Raw genomic sequence first — 26,379 nt, forward strand, 5'->3', positions numbered from 1 at the left:
GGAACTGTCACGAATGGAACTGGTGCCCTTACAAGAAGAGCTTGGAGCTAGCTACCTCTTTCCAAGATGTGAGAAAACGAGACCTTGGCAGTCTGCAATCCAGAAGAGGTCCCTTACCACAACCCGACAATTCTGGCAACCTAATCTCAGACTCTCAGCCTCAAGAACTGTGAGAAATAAATTGCAGTTGTTTCTAAGTCATCAAGACTATGGTAATTCTTCTTAGCAGACAAACTGACTAAGAGAGAAAACAGGTGAGACATTCATTGTGTGATGTGTGCTCTCATAAAAAGAAACAGAATAGTTTGCTTTCTTTCTCTCTTTCTGCTCTTCACTATGTCAAAATGTAGGGAGAAGAGGGCTCTCTGCAAACCAGGAAGCAGACACTCACCAGATATGAGATAGGCTGGCCCTTTGATCTTGGACTTCCCAGCCTCTAGAGCTGTGAGAAATAAATGTATCTTGTTTATACCGCACAGTAGAAGGTAATTTGTTATAGCAGCCTAAAGTGACTAAGACACTATCCCAAGCTGTAATAACTAGAAATGTCTCCAGACATTTTCTACTGTCCCTTGTAGGGGGTGGATTTTGCCCCCATGTGGGAATCACAGTCCTATGTGGGAAGAGGTGTTTTCATATACGTTGGAACATATAGAATAATGCTAAAATATGTTTGTCCTCAACCTCAATTTCTTCCCTTTGACCTACATTTCACCACATATATTTTACCTTTCACATTATTTTAAATATTGTTATTGTTTATTTTGAAATGCAAATTTTCCTGTCATTGTTTTGGTTATAATTATCAAAGTTCCTCTCATTTCTCTCCCTATTGGCATTGCTGCCAGGATTAATTTCAAAGACCGTACCGTTGCAGAAAGCCTCTTCATGATCTGTATCTAATCTATCTCTCCAATCTCATTACTTCCTATTCCCACAGGTAACCCAAGCTCCTCATGTACAACAAACTACAATTCTTTCTTTCATTCTTAATTTCTCTAATTTCTAATTGGATTATGAGTCTCAATTCAATTTTCCTCAGTTCATTGCCTCCAGAAAGTTTTGGAATACATTCTCCATGCACACCTCCCTCAGACCATTATTACTCTAAACACAGTGTGATGGTTAATTGTACATGTCAACTTGGCTGGGCTACGGGCCCAGATATTTCATTCTTCTTCTGTGGAGAATTATGCATGATATACAATGCACATTTTTTTCCAAGTCTATTTCTTCCCTGGAGTTCAAGATGCTGTGTGTGTGTGTGTCTGTGTGTGTATGCACATGTATAATTCTTTATCATGAGGGCTACTGCAATATTGCACGTTACAAGTGATTAAAACATAGTCTAAAAGTGATTGCTATAGTCACCCTACTGATCTATCAAACACTAGGTTCTATTTCTTCCATCTAAATGTATATATTTGTACCCACTAGATTGTACATTTTAAAACAGCTAGAAGATAATGATATGAATGTTCTCAGTATAAAGAAACAATACATATATAAGGTGATGAATTTCACAACTACCCTGATTTGATTATATGAATTTGTCAGATTATCACATGTATCTCCCAAAACGTACAACATTTTTGCATTAATAAAATATAAATTAAACATAAATGGTTGGACTTCCTGTTCTTTTAATTAAGAATTACAGAAATTATCATTAGCATCAAATTTAATTAAAAATATATTGTCAATGTTTATTTAATATTTTCACAGCAAACTTATATCATGAAGCATCTCCATTCCCAAAAGATATTGGGTACTTTTGGTAAAGAAAGTCTCATTTGTACAGATCTTTTATGGTGTTACCTTTTTTTTAAAAACCTGAACAAATTATACTTACTGTTTGAGGTCAAAAGTATAACTAAAAACATGGCATTCTATGGAATGTTGAAGCAAAATGGACTTTCCTTTGGTTGAGCATGAAACATGTTAACTTAGATTTCTATTCCTTAGTTAGAGATTGATTCTGTAACTTGGTTTATGCATATTATTTTGCATAGTTTACCGACGCTCCCTCTTTAAGCATTATCTAGCTCTTGCTGTTAGTGTGACAGGATACCGTTTCTGCACTTGAAGATGGAGTAGGATTGTTGAATATACACATTTGTGCACAGAAAATTGTTTCATTACCTGCATGGGTGCTAGGGGGATTATTTTTAACTGAAACAGTCATGCTTATGAAAAAGAAAATTCAGAGCTTTTACAAATATTCCATAGATACTGAGGAGACTATTCAGAATATTAGCTTTTGTTAAGTGAATGAAAACCAAGGACTTCATGGTAAAAAATAGAAAGATTACTAAGGATTTTAACCTTTCTAGAGACAGGATTTCCATGCATATAAACACAGGATATCTAAGAAGTTTTACACATGTACACAGCCTTTCTGATTTTGTTATAAATGAGGCACACAAAAAAATCTCTTTGGATGATGCAAAAAAAGCTCTATCTCTCCAGCATGATGTACTAAAATAATACAAATATTATTCAGTGATCACTTATTATATGCTGGGAAATGTGTTAAGTCCTTTATTTTAATCTAAGTGAATCGTATCAACATATTTATGTAGCATTATTATTCTTTGTTCACATATTTGGAACTTGACATTCCACGTGGTTGAATGACTGTAAAAGATCACTCTGCTAGTAAGTAGTCACAATAGAGTTCCCACACTGATTTTCCTGTATTCAGAGTGTTTTGCATCTTATACTGTCTTTGACAAGTTAGCACTTATTGAGTGACTACTAGGTGCAGGCCGCTTTGCTGGGTGCTTTATGCACATTGCTTCATGCATCCTCACAACAGCTCTGAGACACAGACATTATTTTTCTACTTTTACATACAAAGAGAAAGCCACACAGCTAGGCTGACCAAAGGAACCAGAGTCAGTGAGAGATGAGTATTATCCCCAGATCATCCCATTTTGTGCTATATCTACACTTCCTATCATTAAGGGACCAATAGATTCTCCAGTTTGTGATTAAATAGCTCTACAACAATTTTCTCAATCAATTACACTCACATCCATTAAGTCAAATGGAAAAATTAACGTGTGGCCAATAAGACATTCATGGAGATAGCAAAATATGTTCTTAATGTGACAAAAATCCATCTGCTAAGCTACTCAGATAAAAATCAATTAATATAATTTAAGTACATTCGCAGAAAACAACGTAGAAATAAAGCCTTTTAACTGTAATTTTATTAATGTTTAATTACTATGAGAGGCAATAAAAATCTTTATATGTCTAAATGATTGAAGCATGCCATACCTTACTAAGCTATTAGCACTGTCAGGATCTTGTGCCAAAACTGTACCAACGACGGTCCCGATCTTGGCATTTTCATAGACTTCCATGACGTAGGAAGGCATGGAAAAGAGTGGTGGTTCATCTACATCCCCAACAATGATCTTCAGCATGGTAGCATCTTTAAAAGGACCCAGGTGAGAAAAGCGAAAATCAAGATGTGTATTTGCTCCTTCTATGTTGAGGGTATATGACTTCTTTTTCTCATAGTTCAGTGGCTGTGGGGAAAAAATAAGATTTCCAGTATTATGACTTTCATTACTTTTCAAATACACATTATATTTTTTCCTTTTTAGAATAAAAGAATTGAGATAGAGATAAGTCACACTAGCTTTGTTCTAAAACAGATTATGAAGATTATTTTAATAATAACATCTAAGGCATAAAGGAACCTCAGCATTTTGTATTTAGTGCAATAATACGTATTTGGTATTATGGACCTATCAATAGGAAGAATACAAACTCAGATTCAGGAGTGTGTGAGGACTGCTAGGTAATGTTTTCAAGAGGAAGTACTTCTTCAGATAAGAACTAAACATTTGGAAAGTGTTTAGCATGATGGATATAAAAGGCTGTGTGAACCCAAGATGAACAGATGTAGTTTTAAAAGTTAAAAGTTCCTATGGTGAGGTGAGTGCAGGTGATTCAGAGACCAGTGTTCCATTTTAAACTGGGTGAAGTGTCCACTGATGCTGCTCTTCCTGTTAAAGATCTGTGAGAAGCAGCAGAATAGAGAATTTTCATTTCTATTTATGCCACTGATTTTGTACAAGCCTGCTTCAATCTCAGAGTTTCTTTTTCTGGCAGGAACAGAATGGTCATTCCCTGTGGAGAAATTCAGGCATTGTCCTTTACATTAAGGGTCAATATCATAGTCAATTTAGGTTGCTATAACAGAATACCATACACTGGGTGGCTTAAGCAACATTTATTTCTCACACTTCTGAAGACTGGGAAGCCTAACATTAACGTTTCTTTCAGAGCTGGTATCTGGCAGGCATCCTCTTTCTGGTTTGCAGACAGCCTCTTACTCGCTGTATCCTCACACAACAGAGAAACCATCTCTCCCTTGTCTCTTCTTTTTTTTTTTTTTTTTTTTTTTTGAGACGGAGTCTGGCTCTGTCGCCAGGGCTGGAGCGCAGTGGCCGGATCTCAGCTCACTGCAAGCTCCGCCTCCCGGGTTTACGCCATTCTCCTGCCTCAGCCTCCTGTGTAGCTGGGACTACAGGCGCCCGCCACCTCGCCCGGCTAGTTTTTTGTATTTTTTTAGTAGAGACGTGGTTTCACCGTGTTCGCCAGGATGGTCTCGATCTCCTGACCTCGTGATCCGCCCGTCTCGGCCTCCCAAAGTGCTGGGATTACAGGCTTTAGCCACCGCGCCCGGCCTGTCTCTTCTTACAAAGACACAAATCCCATTCATGAAGGGTTCACTCTAATTACCTAATTATGTCTCAGAGATCTCACCTCCAAATACCATCATATCACACTGGGGATTAGATTTCAACGTGTGAATTTTGAAGGAAGAAACATCCCTTCAGTTCATAGCAACCAAGCAAAAGCTAACTAGAAAGAGGATCCTTATCAGGATCCCATAAACAGAATGCTCAGTACTATAATACTTATAATAAGTTCCCCAATGTTTCCGAATGGCCTTGGAAAATTGGCCTTCTCAGGGGTTGGAGATTACACAAGAGGCAAAATATCATTTCATTTCCAAACCATATATTAAGAACCTAGAAAACTAGGATCACAGGGACATTGATGAGGATAAGCCACTACAGTATTCTACCAGTTTCCAAAATATATGTATCTTTATATCTTAAAAATTCAAATTCTCAGAAGCTGATCATATATACAATACACATGCATTGATATATGACACAAACATTATGATTTTCAGGTTATATATTTCTCAAGGAGTATTTGCTTCTGAAGTTTACAACCTATCAAATGGAAGCCATTTTTTCCCTAAGGTATCCACACTAGAAATAAATTGACAAAATAACTAATACCTATCTTGTCTGAGGAACTGCATACTCTTCTTTTCTGTTTGTTTGTTTGTTTGTTTGAGACAGTCTCACACTGTCACCCAGGCTGGAGTGCAGGGGCGAGATCTAGGCTCACTGCAAGCTCCACCTCCTGGGTTCACGTCGTTCTCCTGCCTCAGCCTCCGGAGTAGCTGGGACTACAGGCACCCGCCACCACGCTCGGCTAATTTTTTGTATTTTTAGCAGAGACGGGGTTTCACCGTGTTAGCCAGGCTGGTCTCGATCTCCTGACCTCGTGATCCGCCCACCTCGACCTCCCAAAGTGCTGGAATTACAGGCGTGAGCCACCGTGCCTGGCCAAGGAGTTGCATACTCTTAATTGGATCCACACATCAAACTTTTCCTTTCCTTGACTCCTTCCTTCTTTACATTAATAAGTGAGAATTTGTCTATGACAAATTTATCAATAAGCCCCATCAAAATTTAAATAACTCGTCCTATAAATGGTACATACTTGCTGCCTATCAGCAACTGGGTGGACAAAAATGGTCCCTCTTGGCTTATAGGAGCTGGGCAGTCAGAATCGTGCATCCTGCTCATGGAAATATGAATACCTGGCGGGTTTACTGTTAGTTTTAGATTAATGTTTACAGTTTTTGGAGTTAACCTGCTGCACGTGGTAGGCTTTATGATGTCTAAGGTTCTTCTCATTGAATATGGGTATTTAAGACTTTCAAACTAAAAATCAGAGTTACATACTTTTCTAGGAATGCTTAGCATTGCTTTCTCACAGTAACACTGGATTTTAAAACAATCACCTCCACTTATTTATTATTGTAGACTTTTACATCTTTCGGACTTTTCAATGAAATTTGTGGAGGGATTTGGGCCACCTCCAGTCATATCTGATATTATTATCAAGCTGTGTAACCAAGATGACACACATCTCTTATTCCATTTCTTAGCAGATCCCCTGGCAAGTTAGGTGTCGTTTGCCTCAATACTAACCTACCTACTGCTACGGTGCAGGCTGTTTCTGCGGACATGTGGTTTCATGTTGATGATCATCTAATATATATTTTACTACTCCAGGGCGGGGGTAATCATTTTGAGGGACTTGTTTGCCAGAACTGACAGATGGATGGATGGAAACCATGCGGAGCCATGCAGAAATGAGTAGATTATTTTAGGTTGGGACAGGAATTTAGAAGCAAGTGAATTAATGCAACTGGAAATATTTTAACAACCTCATTTGTGAAGAAAAGCTGGTGAGGTTGTATTGCTGGTACCGGGAAACTGGGAGAAAATTATACTCATGTATTTATGCCTGGATATTTTAGAGTTATACATGCAATATAAATTATTTTATTATTTGGTTTTATCCAGCAAAAATGGTATTTATAGTATTAGTATTATAATTATTATTTTTCTATTACTGCAACTCTGGGAAAACTACTCAAGTACCCATCTTCCACACCTTTTAAATCGTTGTGTAAACTATTAAAGTTGTCTTCTGTGCTTTGCAAGTTAAAAAAAAAAAAATCCCAGGCGAGGCACAGGGCCTCATGCCTGTAATCCCAGCACTTTGGGAGGCCGAGGTGGGCGGATCACGAGGTCAAGAGATCGAGACCATCCTGGCTAACACGGTGAAACCCCATCTCTACTAAAAATACAAAAATTAGCCGGCTGTGGTGGTGCACACTTGTAGTACCAACTACTCAGGAGGCTGAGGCAGGAGAATCACATGAACCCAGGAGTCAGAGGCTGAGGTGAGCCGAGATCACGCCTCTGCACTCCAGCCTGGGTGACAGAGCTAGACAAAAAAACGAAACAAAACAAAACAATCATTGATGCTCATACTTAATGAGTGCTATTTTCAGTGTTGCTAAATTCAATCATTTAAACTACTGGATGCCCAATTAAATTTAAATTTAGGATAAACTGTAGGGTTTTTAGTATATTGTCAATTATCACAAGAAACACAGTTGTAGAAAAATTTATTGGTTATTTATTTAAAATTAGAATTTAAGTAGATGTCCTGTATTTTATTTGACAATGCTCATTAGGATTCATTGATATTCCAACATTCACCATGGTGATGATGGTGGCTGGTATCAAACTCACTTGGTAGGGAAGAGAGAAACTACCAGCAAGTATAACTTGGGTATGTATTCGCAACTCCTGTCCTTTAAATTGTCTAAAAGTTAGCTTTTACTCATATGAAATTGTTGATATCAAAAATGTATGGTGACATATACAAAAGATAATTTCATATGGTTCAGTCTAGCATAATTATTTGTCTACCCCTGAACTATCTGAGCATTCCTGGAATCATCCCCCTTGCAATGTGTTTTGTTTTACTGGAATGGCTTAGAATTGTCCTGTGGGTGCTGATAAATGAAGCTGCTTAATGTTGCTTAATATTATATTGGATTATTATTTTCTGTTAATCCTACTATATTAGTTTCGTAGGGATGACATAACAAATTGCCACAAACAAGTTGGGTTATGACAACAGACATTCCCTTGAAGTTCTGAAGTCACTAAGTCAGAAATATGGGAGAACCACACTCTCTCATGGAGCTCTAGAGAATCGATTCCTCACTTTTTTCAGTTTTTGTGGCTGCCCTAGCATGCCCCCGAAGAAAGATACCCCTACATGATTGGACACTCAATTTATATTGTAATTCAACCACTTGCAGGATGAAACTCCAGGTTTGGTGTCCAGAAATCATAACTTTGCAGTTATAGGTGATAAAGATTTCTTTCTGAGGAAACATAAAAGACTTCGGGTACTTTACGCACAACATAGGGGCAGGGGCAAGCAGAGCTACAGACTCAGAGAGCAAAGTATTGAGCCGTGCAAGAATTAACTTGAAATGGATTAAAGACAACGTAAAACCTAAAATGATCAATCTACTAGAAGAAGACATTGAGGGGTAACCTTCATGACATTGTTCTAGGCTGAGATTACTTGTCTATAAGTCAAAAAAATAGGCAAAGTAAGCAAAAATAGACAAGTGAGAATGCGTCAAACTAAAGAGTTTCTTCATAGCAAAGAAACCAAGTAACAGAATGAAGAGTAATACACGATTTGAAGAAAATATTTGAAAATTGTACATCGGATAAGGGCCAATATCCAAAATAACGATTGAATTCAAACTACTCAATAAAAAAAAAAAAATACAAATCACTCTATTCTAAAAATGGGCAAAGCACTTAATAGATATTTCTCAAAAGATGACATACAACTGGGCCACGTATATATGAAAAATTCCTCAACATCTTTAAACATCAGAGAAGTACAAATTAAAACCACAGTGAAATATCATCTCATGCCTTTTACAGTGGCTATCATCAAAAACATGAACGATAACAAGTATTGGCAAGGATGTGGAGAAAAGGAAACACAGTATTTGTGGTGTTGTAAATTAGTACCACCATTTTGGAAAAAAAGTTGAAGGTTCCTCAAAAAACTGAAAGTAGAATTCCCATAGGATCCAGCAATCCCCCCACTGGGTATATAGCCAAAGAAATTGACATCAGTATCCCAAAGACATGGCTACACCTTTACATTAATTGCAGCATTACTCACATTAGAGAAGATATGGAAAAAAAAACCAAAGTATTCATCAACGGATAAAAGGATTTTTAAAAATTGTGGTGTAGATACACAGTGGAATGCTATTTAGTCCATTATTTAAAAAAAAAAAACTCTGTCATTTTTAATAACATGTGTGAATATTTATTGAAATAAGCCAGACATAGACAGACAAATACCATATGATCTTAGTTACATATGGAATCTAAAAGTCAAACTCATTTAAGTAGAAAGTAGAATGGTGGTTACCAGAGGCTGGGAATAGAGAGGTGAGTAGGAAAAGGGGAGACATTGGTTAATGGGTACAATGTTACAGTTAGGTAGGAGGAATCGGTTCTGGTGTTCCATATACAGCACATTGATTATAGGTAACAATAATGCATTGTACCTTTCAAAACTTCTAAAAGAATTTTAAATGTTCTCATCACAAGTAAATGATAAATATTTGAAGTAAAAGATAGGTACCAATTACATTGTACATAATAAATATAATTAATATTTGCCAATTAAATATTAAATAAAACTTATGAAAAAAAGAAACCTAATGGAATTTTCCATGCTGGGTTTTAAACATATTTGGAACTTGTTACTTTTTTATTTCTTCCATTTTCCCTTGTTGGAATGTCAGTGTCTATCACAGTTATGTTATGCCTCTCCTACCATTGTATTTTAGATGAGGATAATTTGTTTTCTAATTTCACAGGTCCACAGATGAAGATTTTTGTCCCAGGATTCAAACTATCTAGAGTTTCACCCACACCTGATTAAGATAATGAGATTTAGACTGAGATGATGACTTTAGAAATGTTGGCCTGATGATAAGTAGATAAGGTTTTGGACTTAGAATTGATTTTGTTATAGATTGATATTTTAGGGATGTTGGTAAATACTACTGTACACATGGGAAGGACATGGCTTTTGTGGAGACTGGCTATAGTGGCCTAATGGCAACCCTGCAACAAATACGAATATGGAAAATCATGCAATTAACTTACATAGTAAACTATAACAAGAGGCGATAATCGTCAATTATATACGTAGGTGTTAAATTTAGATTATACGAGTGGCCAAGGGAGATTTGGCAGAGAAACTGTGATGAGGTCATATGACCACAGAGGCAGAGAGAGAAGTCATGTGGCCATGAGCTGAGGAGCAACTGGAGCCTTAAGAAGCTGGAAGAGGCGAGGAATGGACAGGTCCTTAAAGTTTACCAAAGAAAGAGGAAGTGCAGTCCAACTGACTCCTGATTCCAGACTTCTGGCCTCCAGGCCTGTGAGACAGCACACTGGTTTCTCGAGTTGCTTAGTTTATGGTCATTTGTAAGAACATTCCTAGGAAAGGAATGTAAATTTGTCTGCTTTATATAGAAACATAGTTGAAATTTTCTTTTCTGTGTGTTGAAAGCTTTAAATAGCATTGCAGTTATGTGCCCTTTCAGGTTTGATAGAATTCCTTAGTGAATTATTGAGTCTGATATATTTAGGGAAAATTCACAAGCTTCTCATTTTCTTATTCAGAAATCAGTTTATGTGTGTCTTCTGTTTCTTTGAAGTTGCTTTTAGCAATCTTCCCTCAAAATCCTTCAGATTAAATTTATTTGTGTAGAATTAAGAAAATAGTGTTATAATGTTTTCAAGCTGCTTATTTTCTATGTCTTTTCATGTATCTTAATAAGATTAAGATTAGTTTATGTTTATTTTTTAAACTTTCCTTCCAGAAAATCAGGTTTGAATCTATATTTTTGTTTACTAGTCTTTATTCATTTTCTTCTTTTATTCTCCATTATTAGTTACATATTTAATTCATCTAATATTATTCTTTTTTAGTCTATGTCTTTGATATGTTTGGAATTACAAGTATACTTTCAGAAGCACTTAATTTGTATCCCATAATTTCCATATATGTTCTTTCTTATTATAGTTATTTTTACCTAGAAATTCTGCCATTTGTTGTGCTTTTTTTTCCTGTGATTTGAGAATTCCTGAAGTAGAAGGTTTTCGTTGTTTCAGTTAATACATTTTCAGATTAAGGTCATTTTTTGTTTTCTGATGTTTTTCACTAATTTTTAATTGTATTTGGTCTATGACTTTAGTTGTCTTTAGCATTATATCTGTACTATTTTACTTTGAGTCCTTTAATGAGATAGCCTTGAAGACTAATATGTAGTCAGTTTTACTAAATATTCTATAGGCACTTGAATTAAATGATACAGCATCAGAATGCAGAGAATGATTTATGAAATATATCAACCTCCTTATTAATTACATAATTCAATTATTCACATTTTCAAATACTTTATCTATTATGGACTGAAATTTGTGAGCTATAACCCTTTACCATTCTGTTTATAGACATAACTCTTTGTATATATTGTGATTTCTTCTTTGTGAATGTTGGTGAGTAACGTGCAACAGAGAGATTCATACTCACAGTGAATGGCTCACTTTAGGATTGTAAAGTGCTTTTCTGTTCCTTCTTTTTATTATTTCAGTTTGGATCCCATCATTGTGGGCACTGAAATCATATATCTTAGTTTCCTTTTTATGTATGTGGATTTTTATTATAATCTTATTTTTTTGTTTGTTTTAGATACATCTGGTTTCCTTGTGTGAAGTTCTATTTTTGTTTATATATTTTTCTAGTGACTATCTCCATTCTTATAAATTTAGCTAATACTGTGTTATCATCATACAATAAATAGCAGTTAAAATAAAATAGACTGTTTCCATCTCCTCCCATTTCTCTTAAATATTTGTAATTTTTAATTTTTGTTTACTTTTGTGCTCTTGGTAATGCTTACAGATCTCATATTTGACTTTTAGCTCGGACTTACACTTTTTCATTCTTAGTTATTACTAATAATTTTTTTTTTAGCTTATAATTTTATTTTCTTAGGAAAAGAGATATTGTTTGTACACTTTTCAAGGCCTATGTTTACATTCTGATCAATTACCCTGATCCTGATGTTAATCACAGTCAGGGTTTCTGCCTGTCATTACCGATTAGTACTCACAAGTATTTCTTGGAAAGATACATTACTTCCCAAGAAAATATCCTTCATTCCACTCCCCCCCAAGAAATATAATTATTGTTTCTAAATACAGAATTTTATATTGATACCAATTAAAGGTGCTAACTAATATTTAGGTAGATTATTCCATCTGGTCAGAATATTTTTTTAGTTTCATTTTATTTTTGATGACACAATAATTATACATATTTATGAGGTACAGGATACGAATATAAACTATGGACATATGTATACAATGTGTAATAATCAAACTAAGGTAATTAGCATATTGCAATGTTCAAGGTTTTTTGGCTATAATCTCCATACTTGAAAGACAATGTGGGTGGATATAAAACCTTTGGCTGAATTTATTTTCTTGAGTATCCAAAGTCCACAGATGTTTAAAAATAATTTCCCATGCAAATATTTCACTGACTGCTTCCCATCTTTGAAAAGTTGGTTCTTTTTAATCTCTAAATTCATAACAATTTAAGCAAACCTATATTATTAACAGTTAGTATGGGCTGACATCTTGTATTATAACAATATATCATGTCTACTCAGTTTTCCCTAAGAGAAAGAATATTATCTAGTTCATTTCATAGTTCATGTATCTAAAATAATTCCTAGTGCATGGAATTTGATTAATAGCTCTTTCTCCATCTCAAATACAGCTGTTTTCAGAGTACAAAAAGGTACTATTACATGGTTTAGATTTGATATATAAAAATTTTAATATTATTTTTGAAATATAATAACACTGACCTATGCCCTAAACAATTAACACATGTTAATTTATTTAATCTTCACAACACCTCTGTGAGGTGTAATTGTTCCCATATACAAATGAGGAAACTAAGGCATAGGAAAGTTCAGAAACTCCTTATGGACAATAGTCTGTAAGTGATATATCTGGGATTTAAACTCAGGCAGAAAAAGTGTATAAGTTGTTCCTTAACCACTGTGCTATCCTGGTGGAAATCTAAACAGCAAATAAGTAGTGTAATACAATGTTTCATTTTGATTATAAAGATAAACAAAATGTTTAGTGGAATATAATATCCTCACCATTAAAAGATACCTTCATCATCATCTTTTCAAAGTATTTAAGTTAAAAATGAACTGAGAAGTTTACTAAATCTAACTCCTAGAACTCTGAGTACCTTTGTAATTTCTTTAATTCACAGATGGCATAAGCTAAGAAACTAAAATGCTGTTGGTAAAATTGTTTATCTTCTCAGCCCTTGCTAGAAGTGTTTATTCTGGCATAATTTTTACTTCCCCAGGCAATTGGGCTTCTCTTACTTTTCTTTAGCTACTGCTCAATATCCTAATTTAACAGCTCACTATCAATGAGTTGACACTGATTTCCATTTTAAATTTTAGTTTCTTAATTTCATCCTGTAACTCCTACTAATTACTTTTACATATCATTGCTCTTTCTAACTTATAAAGTAGTACTTTCTCCTCTAACATTAATCCATTTCATATTACTGTAGTTAGTTATCGTTTTCCCATCACTCATTTTCCAGCCAGATTTACATATTCAGGACTTCTTAATGGTTTCTCATTAATCACTTCTATTATTCCTTAAATCACCCTATTATATTCTTCTCTGGAACTATATAATGATTATAAATACAAGGATATTGAAATACTGTTTAGCCAAGTTGCCGTATGAGTCAATTATTCTTCGAGTTCAGAGAGGTTCTAAAATTCTATTCTCCTAAGCAATGAGAGAAGAGACTATTTATGACCTCTTCTTTTGATTTCTATACTTCCTATACTGCACCAGCATCCAGATTTTAGTTACAAGAGCGGGTAGATAGGGTCAATATCAACATTTTCATACATAAAATTGTCATTTTAATCATTAAATAAAATGGCCTAGACCGGGAATAGTGACTGACATTATTATTATCTTTTTGTTTTCAGGAAAAGTATTTAACTTATATTATGGTATTTTGTTAAAACACAGGAAAAATTGTATGAATTTAAGAACTGTTTCTCCCGCTAGGCTTTTGTATTATGATATGTTTTGTGGCCCTTGTCAGAGGTTTGGCCTGGATGATGGACAGTCTGTGGAATCCAGAGTATATGCATAACCTTTCTCATCATATATTTCTCTATACAGAAGAAAGTAATTCTTATTCATTGTGTGTAATTCTAAGGACATTGATACAAACAAATATTACATGTTTGCTTTCTGTCATTTGAACACTGGAAAAATAAATGCAAAGTTCTTTCATTTCAAATAGCTTAAGTATACATTATATTATATTGAAAGTATGCTTATTATTATTTATATATAATTATACATAAGCTCATATGTGTGTATATGTATATCTATGTGTTTTTGTGCATATGTGTGCATGTATATGTGTATATATCAGTATATATCACATAAATAAAATAATTAAATATATCCACACATATACAAACTTACCAACAGTCCATGCATCTATATAGCTTAATTTATCAAGATGTTTCATCAGATCATTAGTTTCCAAATACTGCACTGAACTGTATTTTAGGAATCAATTAACTTTCAATGTAGTTTCAAACGATTTATTACTCTAGGCCTATCATTATGCCTATAGATGAACAGCATGAAAAACAATTTGCCCAATAGCATTTCTGTGTCAAAGTTATCTGAAATATAGTAATAGATTTTACTGAATTGAAACTTGGATTCCTCTCTCTGTTGGCTGTGGCTGAAAAGAATAACTTTTCAGACTTTAGAACCTTATAAAAATATAAAGCAGAAACTTAGTTGAGTTTTTTTTTTGATAATGAAATCCCTAAGCAATGTTCATATTTTGTAAGCAGTTCATTAGAATTAGACATCTATTGTTTCTTATTTACAATGTGTGATCATGTGTTTGCCCGTGTGTGATTATTCACAATGGGTTGGGATGACTCATTTATTACTCTTTGTGTTCAAAGTCTAAAAATGTTAAAATCTGTTAGTAAACAACATTCGATCCTTATTCTGTTACTAAATGCAAGTCAAAGGAATGACAATGTAATCCTCAATAAACACAATCCACTAAAAGACCAGAAATATAGTATGTAGAATAAATCTAGTATGGTTGTAGCTGAACGTATTTCATGTTTTTATCTTATAATTTACTTAAACTTTTAAAAACAAACTTATAACTTTTAGTGTTTACTCTTAAGACCCATCTCAAATCATGTGTTAAATACAAAGGGTTTAATAATCTTTTACTCATGGTGGGGTATGGAAATCTTAAAAATACATAGTACTTGGTTATGAACGTGCTTTATGTCTCCTACAGGCAGGGACAGATTTGTAGCACACATAGATACACACTCAGGAAAATTATCAGTACATTCAGAGTAAATTAATTTTTGAAAAGTCTTATCCTATCAGAAGCAACAACTTCAAGAAGAAAATAAAACTGATAGGTTTTCTACATTGAGAAATTATAGAAATGCATATTTTGATAAGTGAAACCGAAAAGATAATCAAAAATGTGTTTATGACTGAAATATACCTGAAAATGTTGTACTACAAATACGATATTTAATGTAAACTTAAAAAATTTCTTCCCTTGAAGAAGCAGGAAGGGGAAGTTGATTGTCAAGAAACATGAAGACAGTATGTATGTTGTGTTGTAATATACACACGGTATTTCATTCTTAGTTTGCTTCTAGTTAAATCAAATAACATGAAATAAAGACAGCAGCAAAATCATCACATGGATTGGTCTGGAAGTATAATTAAAAACTGGTGCAAAATAGGAAGAAAAGAAGACAAAGAAAAAGAAGCTATTGAGGTAGTATTAGATAGTAGTCATTATTGAGGTAGTAGTAATTATTAGCCAGACATAGCTTAGAGCACAATTTTCATCTCATTTCATGTTTTCCATAATCACCCTGGAAAATGCTTAAATAAGAAAACTGAAGCTTCAAAGGTTGAGACAATGTCATATATCTCCTAAATGACAAGACCCAGATTTAGATTTCATTTTACAGTAAGGTTATATCTTCAAACACCCTTTGTTGACTTGAAAGACAAGTTTAAAATTTTTTGGCTTAACTTAATTTGCATTGTATTTACAGTTGAATTAGTTAGAAGGAAATGACAAAACAACAGTATTTGCTGAAAATCAGAAAGCCAAATAGAACCAGAAACCTAAAGAAAACAATATTTGGATCCACTTCTGTAAAGTGTGCAAATAGGAGCCATATAAGAAGAGACTTTGAGAAAGGCTGCTAAGGAGAAGCACATCCCTAGCTACAAGAGGTTTATGTCAGAGGAAAGAGAGTACATCCAATTGCATTCATCCTTATCTTTTTCCCCTTTTCCACCCAGCCAGGCTTCATTAAACAATGAATGAAAGTTATCAAAGTGTATTTACAATGTACCACACCATGCACCAGTGAATTCAACTTGGCAATTTTCTGATTCCTTTGAATGATATGGACAGGAACGTGCAGAAAGTCCTGCTGGCGGATTTATAGAGCAGTGCTGATTTCGATCTGTGAGGAGATTAGCTGTTCTGCCTAGCTGGCTAAAGTGAACTGCCTTAGAGATTAAATAAGGAACAGCTTTTTAAGAACTGTTTTATCTTTTTTTTTCTGCCATCTGAATGAGTATCTCTTGAAGGTTAAAATCCACTGAGGTATATAGGTTTTAAAAATTGCAATTATTTATGCCCTAAAATATACAGCAATGAAATAACTCTGAGACTGATAATCCTAATCAGAAGGATCAAAAAATTACATGAATGCAACATGCACGTACCTCAGAGGAAATCTAGACTACATTAAAAAATATGTTCAAGGGAGGCCAGGTGCAGTGGCTCACACCTGTAATCCCAGCAGTTTGGGAGGCGGAAGCTGGCAGATAATTTGGGCTCAGGAGTGAGAGACCTGCCTGGGCAACATGGTGAGGCACCATTTCTACTAAAAATACAAAAAAAAAAAAAAAAAAAAAAAAAACCAAAAGAAAAAGGAAAAGAAAAAAGAAAAAATAGCCAGGTGTGGTGGTGCTCACCTGTGGTCCCAGCTACCAGGGAGACTGAAGTGGAAAAACCACTTTGGCATTAGGGATGGATGCGGTGGCAGTGAGTTGAGATCACACTGCACTGCACTCCAGCCTGGGTGACAGAGCAAGACTCTATCTCCAAACAAAGAAATAAAAAATTACATTCAAGGAAAAAAGTGAAAGACAATTTGAACTTATTAAATGTCAAGAATATTTTTAGTACATCATCACTTACCATTTTCAGAATTGAAACAATTCTGATCTCAAAAATAGGCATTGTGTATGTACCAAATAGAATGAACTATTAATATTAAATTAATTAAATATATGCACACACATTAACATAAATATTTTACCTTTGTTTTTCAGACCTCTAGTTAATTGTAGCCACATAAGGTGGTAAGATATGCGCATTGTCCTTAATTCTACAACTGATAGTTATACTTCAGATTATGTGTGTAATCAAACCATGCACTGTTACTTTCACTTTTTGCAAATATGAAGTTGTTTTCTATTTTATAAAGACAATAGGACTTAATACACAGGAACGCCACCACTGCACCTACACACATCCTCGCTACATCATTGCAAACTTACCCGCAGTCATTTGCTTCTACCTCTTGTCCTATGGTAACCTCAGAGAAGGAGGCATACTATCCTAGGTTGTTTCTTTGCACTTGTGATTTGGATTCTATTGAGGCTCATCTCTATCCACAATGAACCTTTTAAAATTACTTACCCTCTCTTCAGTATCCCTAGACTACATCAGTATCCTTGTTGTCTTGTCTCTATTGAGCTTTTTATCCCTGTGCATAGAAACACTCTCGTCTCCCAACTTAAAATTAAAACATTTATTTCATTATGTTCTTGTTTATTTGTTTTATAATCTTTCTCCAACACAAAGGTATGAACCTTCTCCAAGAAGACAGTGTTTTTCTATTTTTTTCTCCCATATTTTTGCTTCCCATTCTCTCTCCACCACATCACAATTAGTTTCTCTCTCCATTGTATCAAAGAATAATCATGTATCTTCCATCTGAGTATATAACATGAGTAAGTGTTCAGACTCTGAAGACAGATATTCCAGTTGAGTTTTCTGTCGACTTTCTACTTGGGCACTATTTTTATCACTTTGTGATTCAGTTTCTTTAGCTATAAAGAGGGGATGATAACACTCTCTTTCTCAAAATATTACAGTAAGAATTAAAAGGACAATTATGGGTATATTAACTCAATGAAGACATTTCAATGTGCTTAAAATCTGTCTTGACACAGAGGAAATACTCTAACAAATATTAGTTGCTGCTACTATTTTTTTCTTCTTAAAGGCATTTTATTTTATTTTTTTATTTCCAACTTTTATTTTAAGTTCGGTGGCACATGTGCAGGATATACAGGTTTGTTACATAGGTAAACATGTGCCATGGTGGTCTGCTGCACAGATCAACCCATCACCTATGTATTAATCCCAGCATCCCTTATCTATACTTGCTGACCTTCTCCCTTCTCCCACCCCCGACTCCTATAGGCCCCAGTGTGTGTTGTTCCCCTCACGCGTCCATGTATTGTCATCATTTAGGTCCCACTTATAAGTCAGAGCATGTCGTATTTGGTTTTCTGTTCCCGCATTAGTTTGCCTAACTAATGGCCTTCAGCTCTCTCTACGTCCCCACAAAGGACACTAATCTAGTTCCTTTTCATTGTTGCATAGTATTGCATGGTATGTATGTGCCATATTATCTTCACCTAGTCTATCATTGATGGACATTTAGGTTGATTCCATGTCTTTACTATTGTGAATAGTCCTGCAACAAACATAGATGTGTATGTGTCTTTATAATAGAATGAATTATATTCCTTTGGGTATATACCCAGTAATGGGATTGCTGGATCAAAAGGTATTGCTGCCTCTAGGTCTTTGAGGAATTGCCACACTGTCTTCCGGAATGGTTGAACTAATTTACACTTCTACCAACAGTGTAAAAGCGTTCCTTTTTCTACACAACCTCATCATCATCTGTTGTTTTTTGACTTTTTAATAAAAGCCATTCTGACTACTGTAAGATGGTATCACATTGTGGTTTAGATTTGCATTTCTCTAATGATCAGTGATACTGAGCTTTTTTTCATGTTTGCTGGCTGCATAACTGTCATCTTTTGGGAAGTGTCTGTCTGTTCATGTCCTTTGCCCACTTTTTAATAAAGCTGTTTTATTTCTTGAAAATATATTTAAGATACTTATAGATGCTGGATATCAGAGCTTTGTCAGATGCATAGATTACACAAATCTTCTCCCATTCTGTAGGTTGTCTGTTTAACCTGTTGATAGTTTCAGAAGCTATTTAGTTTAATTATTAGGTTGGTTCAAAAGTAATTGTGATTTTGCTACTAAAAGCAATGTGAAAACCCGCAATTACTTTTGCACCAACCTAACAGACCTTCTTTGTCAGTGTTTGCTTTTGCTGCAGTTGCTTTAGGCCTCTTTGTCATGATATCTTTGCCTGTGCCTATGTCCTGAAAGGTATTGCCTAGGTTTTTCTTCTAGAATTTTTATAGTTTTGGGTTTTACATTTAAGTCTTTAATGCATATTGAATTGATTTTTGTATGTAGTATAAGGAAGGAGGTCAGTTTCAATTTTCTGCATATGGCTAGCCAGTTGTCCCAGCACAATTTATTAAATAGGGTATCCTTTCTCCATTGCTTGTTTTTGTCAGGTTTGTCAAAGATCAGATGGTGGTAGGTATGCAGTCTTTATGTCTGGATTTTGTATTGTTCTCCATTGGTCTGTGTGTCTTTTTTTTTTTTGTACCAGTACCATGTTGTTTTGGTTACTGTAGCACTGTAGTATAGTTTGAAGTCAGATAACATAATGCCTCCAGCTTTCTTTTTGCTTAGGATTGCCTTGGCTACTCAGGCTTTTTGGTTTCATATAAATTTTAAATTATTTTTTTCTAATTCTGTGAAGAATGTTAATGATAGTTTCATGGAAATAGCACTGAATCTATAGATTGCTTTGGGCAGTATGGCCATTTTCATGGTATTGATTCTTCTTATCCATGAGCATGGAATGTTTTTCATTTGTTTTTGTCATTTCTGATTTCTTTGAGCAGTGGTTTGTAGTTCTTCTTGAATAGGTCCTTTGCTTCCCTTGTTAGCCATATTGCTAGGTATTTTACTCTTTTTGTGGTGATTGTGAATGAGAGTTCATTCATGGTTTGTTTCAGAGTTGCCTATTGTTGGTGTATAGGAATGCTAGTGATTTTGCATGTTGATGTTGTATCCTGAGACTTTGCTGAAGTTGCTTATCAGGTTAAGTAGCTTTTGGGCTGAGATGAGGAAGTTTCCTACATATAGGGTTATGTCATCTGCAAAAAAATAAAATTTGATTTCCTCTCTTCCTTTCTGAATACATTTATTTTTTTTTCTCTTGCTTGATTGCCCTGGCCAGAAGCTTTATAAGTGAAGGAGAAATAAAATCCTTTCCAGACAAATAAATGCTGAGTGAATTCATTACCACCATATCTGCCTTACAAGAGCTTCTGAAGGAAGTATTAAATATGGAAAGGAAAAATTGTTATCAGCCTAAAAAACACACTGAAATACACAGACCAGTGACACTATGAAGCAAACATATAAATAACTGTGCAAAATAACCAGCTAGCATCATGATAACTGGATCAAATACACTCATAACAATACTAACCTTAAATGTAAATAGGCTAAATGCCCCCATAAAAAGACACAGAGTGGCAAGCTGGACAAAGAGCCAAGACCCATTGGTATGCTGTTTTCAAAAGACCCATCTCATGTGCAAAGACACTCATAGGCTCATAAAGGGATGAAGACAAATTTACCAAGCAAATGGAAAACAGGAAAAAGCAGGGTTTGCAATCCTAGTTTCTGACAGAACAGACTTTAAACCAAAAAAATCGAAAAAGACAAAAAGAAGAGCATTACATAATGGTAAAGGGTTCAATTCAACAAGAAGTAACTACACTAAATATATATGGACTCAATACAGGAGCACCCAGATTCATACAGCAAGCTCTTAGAGACCTTCAAAGAGACATAGACTCCCACACAATAATAGTGGGAGACTTAAAACCTCACTGACAATGTGAGACAGATCATCAAGACAGAAAAGTAATAAAGATATTTAGGACCTGAACTCAGTTCTGGCTCCAGAAGATACCTATTTAGTAGATTCTGACAGTTATCTGCAGAACTCTCCACTCCAAAACAACAGAATATACGTTCTCCTCATTCCCACGTGATGCTTACCCTAAAGTTGATCAAATACAACCTGCTAATGATAATCACCCAGTCAATCGTACTTCCTTTAGCCAAATCCAATTAATTTTTATAATCCAAAATTGTTTTAAATTTTGAGAACAGTTTACTTTTCTGATGACTAGCTACCTCCCGAACAGCATCCCTTGGGAATATTCAATGCCAACATTCTCTCCTATTATTTGAAGATTTCCTCCAAGATTATATTTCCTTCCTTTTCATGCTTGTTTCTTAAAATAAGTGTTCCCTAGTTGTCAGGATTAATATTTTAGAAAAAATTAATCCCGTTTACCTGAATTATTTTAAGTAAAGAAGCTACCCATAAAATGAAAAGCAGGCAATCCTCTTCTCACCTTTGTATCCACATCATCATCCATTAATTACTCTAATATTTATTGAACGCCAACTCTGTGTCAGAAAAAAATGCTAGATGTTGGGAATGCAGTGATAAGTTAACACACAGCCTTGGCATCATGTTGCTTAATTAAGCAATCAGAAATCTTGACATCAAATTAGATCTAGTCACTTCTTTCTTACATCTCTTCAATGGCTTTCCATTTAGCAAAATTAAAAAAGGCCTTGTGTGGTCTTGTACCCACTGACCGCATTCCTCATTCCCTCTACTCTGGATTCAGTCACATTATTTTGATCCCTTAAATGTGCCATGTTTCACTCACCTCAGGCACTTGGTACATTTTCTGTCTTCCTGAAATAGTCATCCTTACAGTCTATACCTAACTTACCCCCAGGCTTCTTTCAATTCTCTCTTTAACTATTATAGAATACCAGAAAGAATTAAATATTCTAGATTTTTCCCCTTTAGCACTATATAACTCTTCTTCATAGAAAACATATTATTGATCTAGGAGTGTATGTGATATTTGATTAATGTCTGTCCACGTCCACAGATTAGAAGCTGTGTGCATGTAGGGGCTGAGTCTGCCTTTGCTCCACACTTACCCTTTTTATTCTTTGCTTAGCTCATGTGGAACATAGCAACTGACACATTGAAGGAACTCAAAATAAATACATTTGTTAAGTAAAGATATGCAAATTGTCTCTTTTCATTATCACCTTGACCTATGTTTGACAATCTGAGAAAAAAAAATTTACAATGAGAAAATATTTTAGGTGAAGACATTGATATTTTATATATATCAGTGGTGACTGTTGTTCTCTAAGTGTTTAAAATCAAGTTATTCTTAGAACTTCCCCAAGGTAGTATTCAACAGACAAGTTAATATTCAATTTTAAATCAATATAAAATTATACTTACTAGAATAATTAATGAGATATCATACAATCCAAATAGAAAAGTATATGTATACAAGTGGCTAATTAGACAGATGGATAAATAGATAGATAGATAGATGACAGACTCCCATCAACATCTACAGTATGTACATTAGAATAAAGTATCTCAGCCTGTTTTCTAAATAGTTCTACTCTAGAATCACCTGGAGTACATTTTAAGATGGCAAATATCTCAGCCTCCTTGGCCATCCTCTCTGGCTATAAAATAATCACCATAGTCTTATTATGATGATGCTTTGATTCTTTGCACTTCATTGAAATTACTTTTATTTAATTCTTGACTATTATCATTGGGACATTTCAGGAAGATTAGAGTAGAGACAAAACAAACAAAGATGGAGAGAAACATTGTTAGTGTAGTCTACATCAGATCTTCCCACCTTAGCAAAATATATTTTCTGAAGGAAAGATCAAAACAGTTGACAAACAATAATTAAAATGTAATTATATCACAAAGTGATACTATTTTCATTTTAATGGCCTGACAGCATGAATTATTCATACCTCTGCCAAATTTCCATTCAGGAAAAGATGAGTGAGTTGCCTGAATCACAAAAAGTATGTTCTTTTTACCTTCTTTAAAGAAAGGATTCCTTCTCTGGTCTCTTTGTCAGTGGAGATTGAGAATATCCCCATGCCATCACCATTTATGATGGAGTAGGTCATGTCAGCATTTGAGCCAGTATCGGCATCATTTGCCTTGATTTTCCCAACAGCTGAACCAACTTGAGCTGACTCAGGAACATATAGCTGATAATGTTCTGGAAGACATTTCATATTAAATGTATTTAAATACAATGTTCATGAAATAATCTTACAAGAAAAAGACAAATATTTAGAGCACTAATTCAAATGACCGTTATATTAGGTAATGCATCAAATGGACTTTTTTAGATTTTAAAAGTAGACTATTTAGTAATTAAATACTAGATTTATATAAACTTTAAAAGGTATGTAAAACACTTTGCATGAAAAGATTTATATATTTGAATATGAAACATTTTATTAGCTCTAAACCCTTAAATTACAAACATTAGAGGAGAGTCAAGTTTTCCTTCTGATTCTGAACCAAAACTGAATTAGTCAAGTATTAGTGTAATCCCAATTTATTCTTCCCCGCATTGTAACATGTGACGTTCAAATACAAAAGTGTGGAAATAAAAAGTGTGGAAATGTAGAATTCAACAGAAAAACAAGATAAAATGCATAGCCTATTTGTGAATATAGATAATTATTTTTATCAAGTATAGTGAGATATAGAGTCATGTCAGAGAAAGTGAAAGTATTTATATATTTCTTTAGCATAAATTCCCTATCAGCTTCTAAAAAGGATTTGAGGTGGCTTCATAATAAAGTTTTAAATAATATAAAGTTATTACAATTTTTAAAAATCGATTACAGAGTTGAAGTATGAGAAAGTAAATGTCTATGTAAAAGTAAACAGCATTTGTGAATTAGCATTAATTTTGACACTTAATATTTTAGGTGAAGACACTGATATTTTATATATGCCAGTAGTGATTATTGTTCTCTAAGTGTTTAAAACCAATTTATTCTTAGAACTCTGCTGAGGATTCAACAGACAAGTTAATATTCAATTTTAAATCAATATAAAATTATAATTACTAGAAGAAGAATTAATGTGATTTCATGCAATCCAAATAAAAAACTATATGTACACAAGTAGCTAGACAGATGGATAGATCGACAGATAGATAGATTAGATAGATAGCTAACAATTTTAAAGCACTGTTAATTTTATACTCTCATTGTCTAATAGGTACAAATATCATTTTTCCAAAGTTTGTCCTGATATTAAATGTCGAATGGAACCGTTTCTATAGTGCTTATATTAAGAAGCATAATGAACATGTTTTTAACAATTGTTTTGTTCACAAGTTAAAAAAGCTTATTAGAGCAATTTATTATAGAAAATTCAAAACATTATAAACAACAGAAGCCCAGGAATCTTGAATTAAAATGTAATTTAACAAAATAATTTCCACAAGATTAAATTAATAGTGATTCAATGCTATACAAGGATATAGTTAGACTATATGGGTAAGTGAATGCACAATCTCTACAAAAATAATTTCAGTGAGACAATCATTTGTCATTAGTGGTATGATACTGAAAACAGAAGTCTAATCTAGTGAATGTTGAAAATATATTTTGTTATTATTGTGATAAGAACACTTAATATGAGATCTATCCTATAAACAAATTTCTACACAACACAGCATTGCTATTCATAGACACAGTGTTTTCCAGCAGATCTCTAGGACTTACTCATTTTGCATTATGATAATTTAATATTTGTTGATTAGCAATTCCTCATTCACCTTCTCTAGTCCCTGGTAACAACCACTCCATTCTTTGATTGTATGAATTTTACTATTTTATATACCTCATCTAATTGAAATCATGCAGTACTATATTTGCCCTTCAGTGACTGGTTGATTTCATTCAGCCTACTGTCCTCAGTATTCATCCATGTTGTTGTATATTGCAAGATCTCTTTTTTTAAGGCTAAATACTATCCCATTGTATGATAAACCACATTTTTCTCTACATTCTCTGTCTATGGACATTTAGATTGTTTCCACATCTTAGCTATTGTGAATACTGCTGCAATACACATAGGAATGCTAACATTTATCTGTAATCCTGATTTCAATTTTTAAAATAAATACTCAGAAGTGTGGTCATTAGGTCATGCAGTAATTTTACTTTTAACTTATGAGGGATCTTTATACTATATTCTGTAGATGCTACGCAAGTTCACATTTCTACCAACAGTGTGCAAGGTTTCAAAGGTCTTCACATCCTCAACAATACTTTTCTGTCATTGGCTTTTTTTCATAAATATCCATCCTGACACGTATGAGGTGTTATCATACTGTAGTTTTGATTTGCATTTCCATGATGACTGGTGACATTGAGAATCTTTATACATACCTATTGTCCATTTGAATGTGTTCTTTAGAGAAACAGCTACTCAGGTCTTAGGCCCATTTTTTAATCAGGTTATTGATGTTTTTTTTCCTTCCTTCTTCTTCCCTTTCTCTCTCTCCTCCTCTCTTTCTCTCTCACCTCCATCTCTCCCTCCCCTTCTCCTTTACCCATTCCCCCTCTCCTTCTTCCTCCTCCTTCTCCTTTTCCTTCTTCTTCTCCTTCTCCTTCTCCTTCTTTCTTTTCATTATTGAGTTGTAGGAGTTTTATTTTGGAAATCAGCCTTTTAGCAGACATGGCTTGCAAATATTTTATCCCACTCCATAGGCTGCTTTTCACTCTGTAGATGGTTTCCTTTGCTGCGTTAAACATTTATAACTTGATATAGTCCCATTTGTCTATTTTTGTTATTATTGCCTGGGATTTGCGGGTCATATCAGATTAAATATTATCAAGACTAATGTCATAAGGCTTTACCCCTATTTTTTTTCTTTTAAGAGTTGTGCAGTTTCAGATTTTATGTTTAACTTGTTAATCCAGTTTGAATTGGTGTTTGCGTATGATGTACAAAAAGAAGCCATTTTCATTCTTCTGTATATAGATATTGAGTTTTCACTCCATTGTTTTTTGTTTGTTTGTTTCATTTTGTTTTTTGAGATGGGGTCTCGTACTGGCTGGAGTGCAATGGCACATCTCGGCTCACTGCAACCTCCGCCGCTGGGTTCACACGATTCTCCTGCTTCAACCTCCCGAGTAGCTGTGATTACAGGCGCACACCACCATACATGGCTAATTTTTTGTATTTTTAGTAGAGACAGGGTTTCACTATGTTGACCGGTCTGGTCTCGAACCCCTGACCTTGTGATCTGCCTGCCTCTGCCTTCCAAA

General features: G+C 34.4%; 1 protein-coding gene across 10 annotated transcripts in view; it reads right to left on the minus strand.

The window, feature by feature from the left end:
- CDH18 (cadherin 18) overlaps positions 1-26,379 on the minus strand; it is a 1,123,620-nt gene that overhangs the window by 98,879 nt on the left and 998,362 nt on the right. For all 10 annotated transcript variants that reach the window (XM_015451232.4, XM_073995099.1, XM_073995098.1 and 7 more), the window contains 2 exons: positions 23,113-23,300; positions 3,286-3,539 (listed from right to left, as the gene is read on the minus strand). In XM_015451232.4, the coding sequence (XP_015306718.1) occupies positions 3,286-3,539; positions 23,113-23,300 (442 nt within the window). The remainder of the gene's footprint in view (positions 1-3,285; positions 3,540-23,112; positions 23,301-26,379) is intronic.

The sequence above is a fragment of the Macaca fascicularis genome, chromosome 6, assembly GCF_037993035.2.
Source record: "Macaca fascicularis isolate 582-1 chromosome 6, T2T-MFA8v1.1".
NCBI lineage: Eukaryota > Metazoa > Chordata > Mammalia > Primates > Cercopithecidae > Macaca > Macaca fascicularis.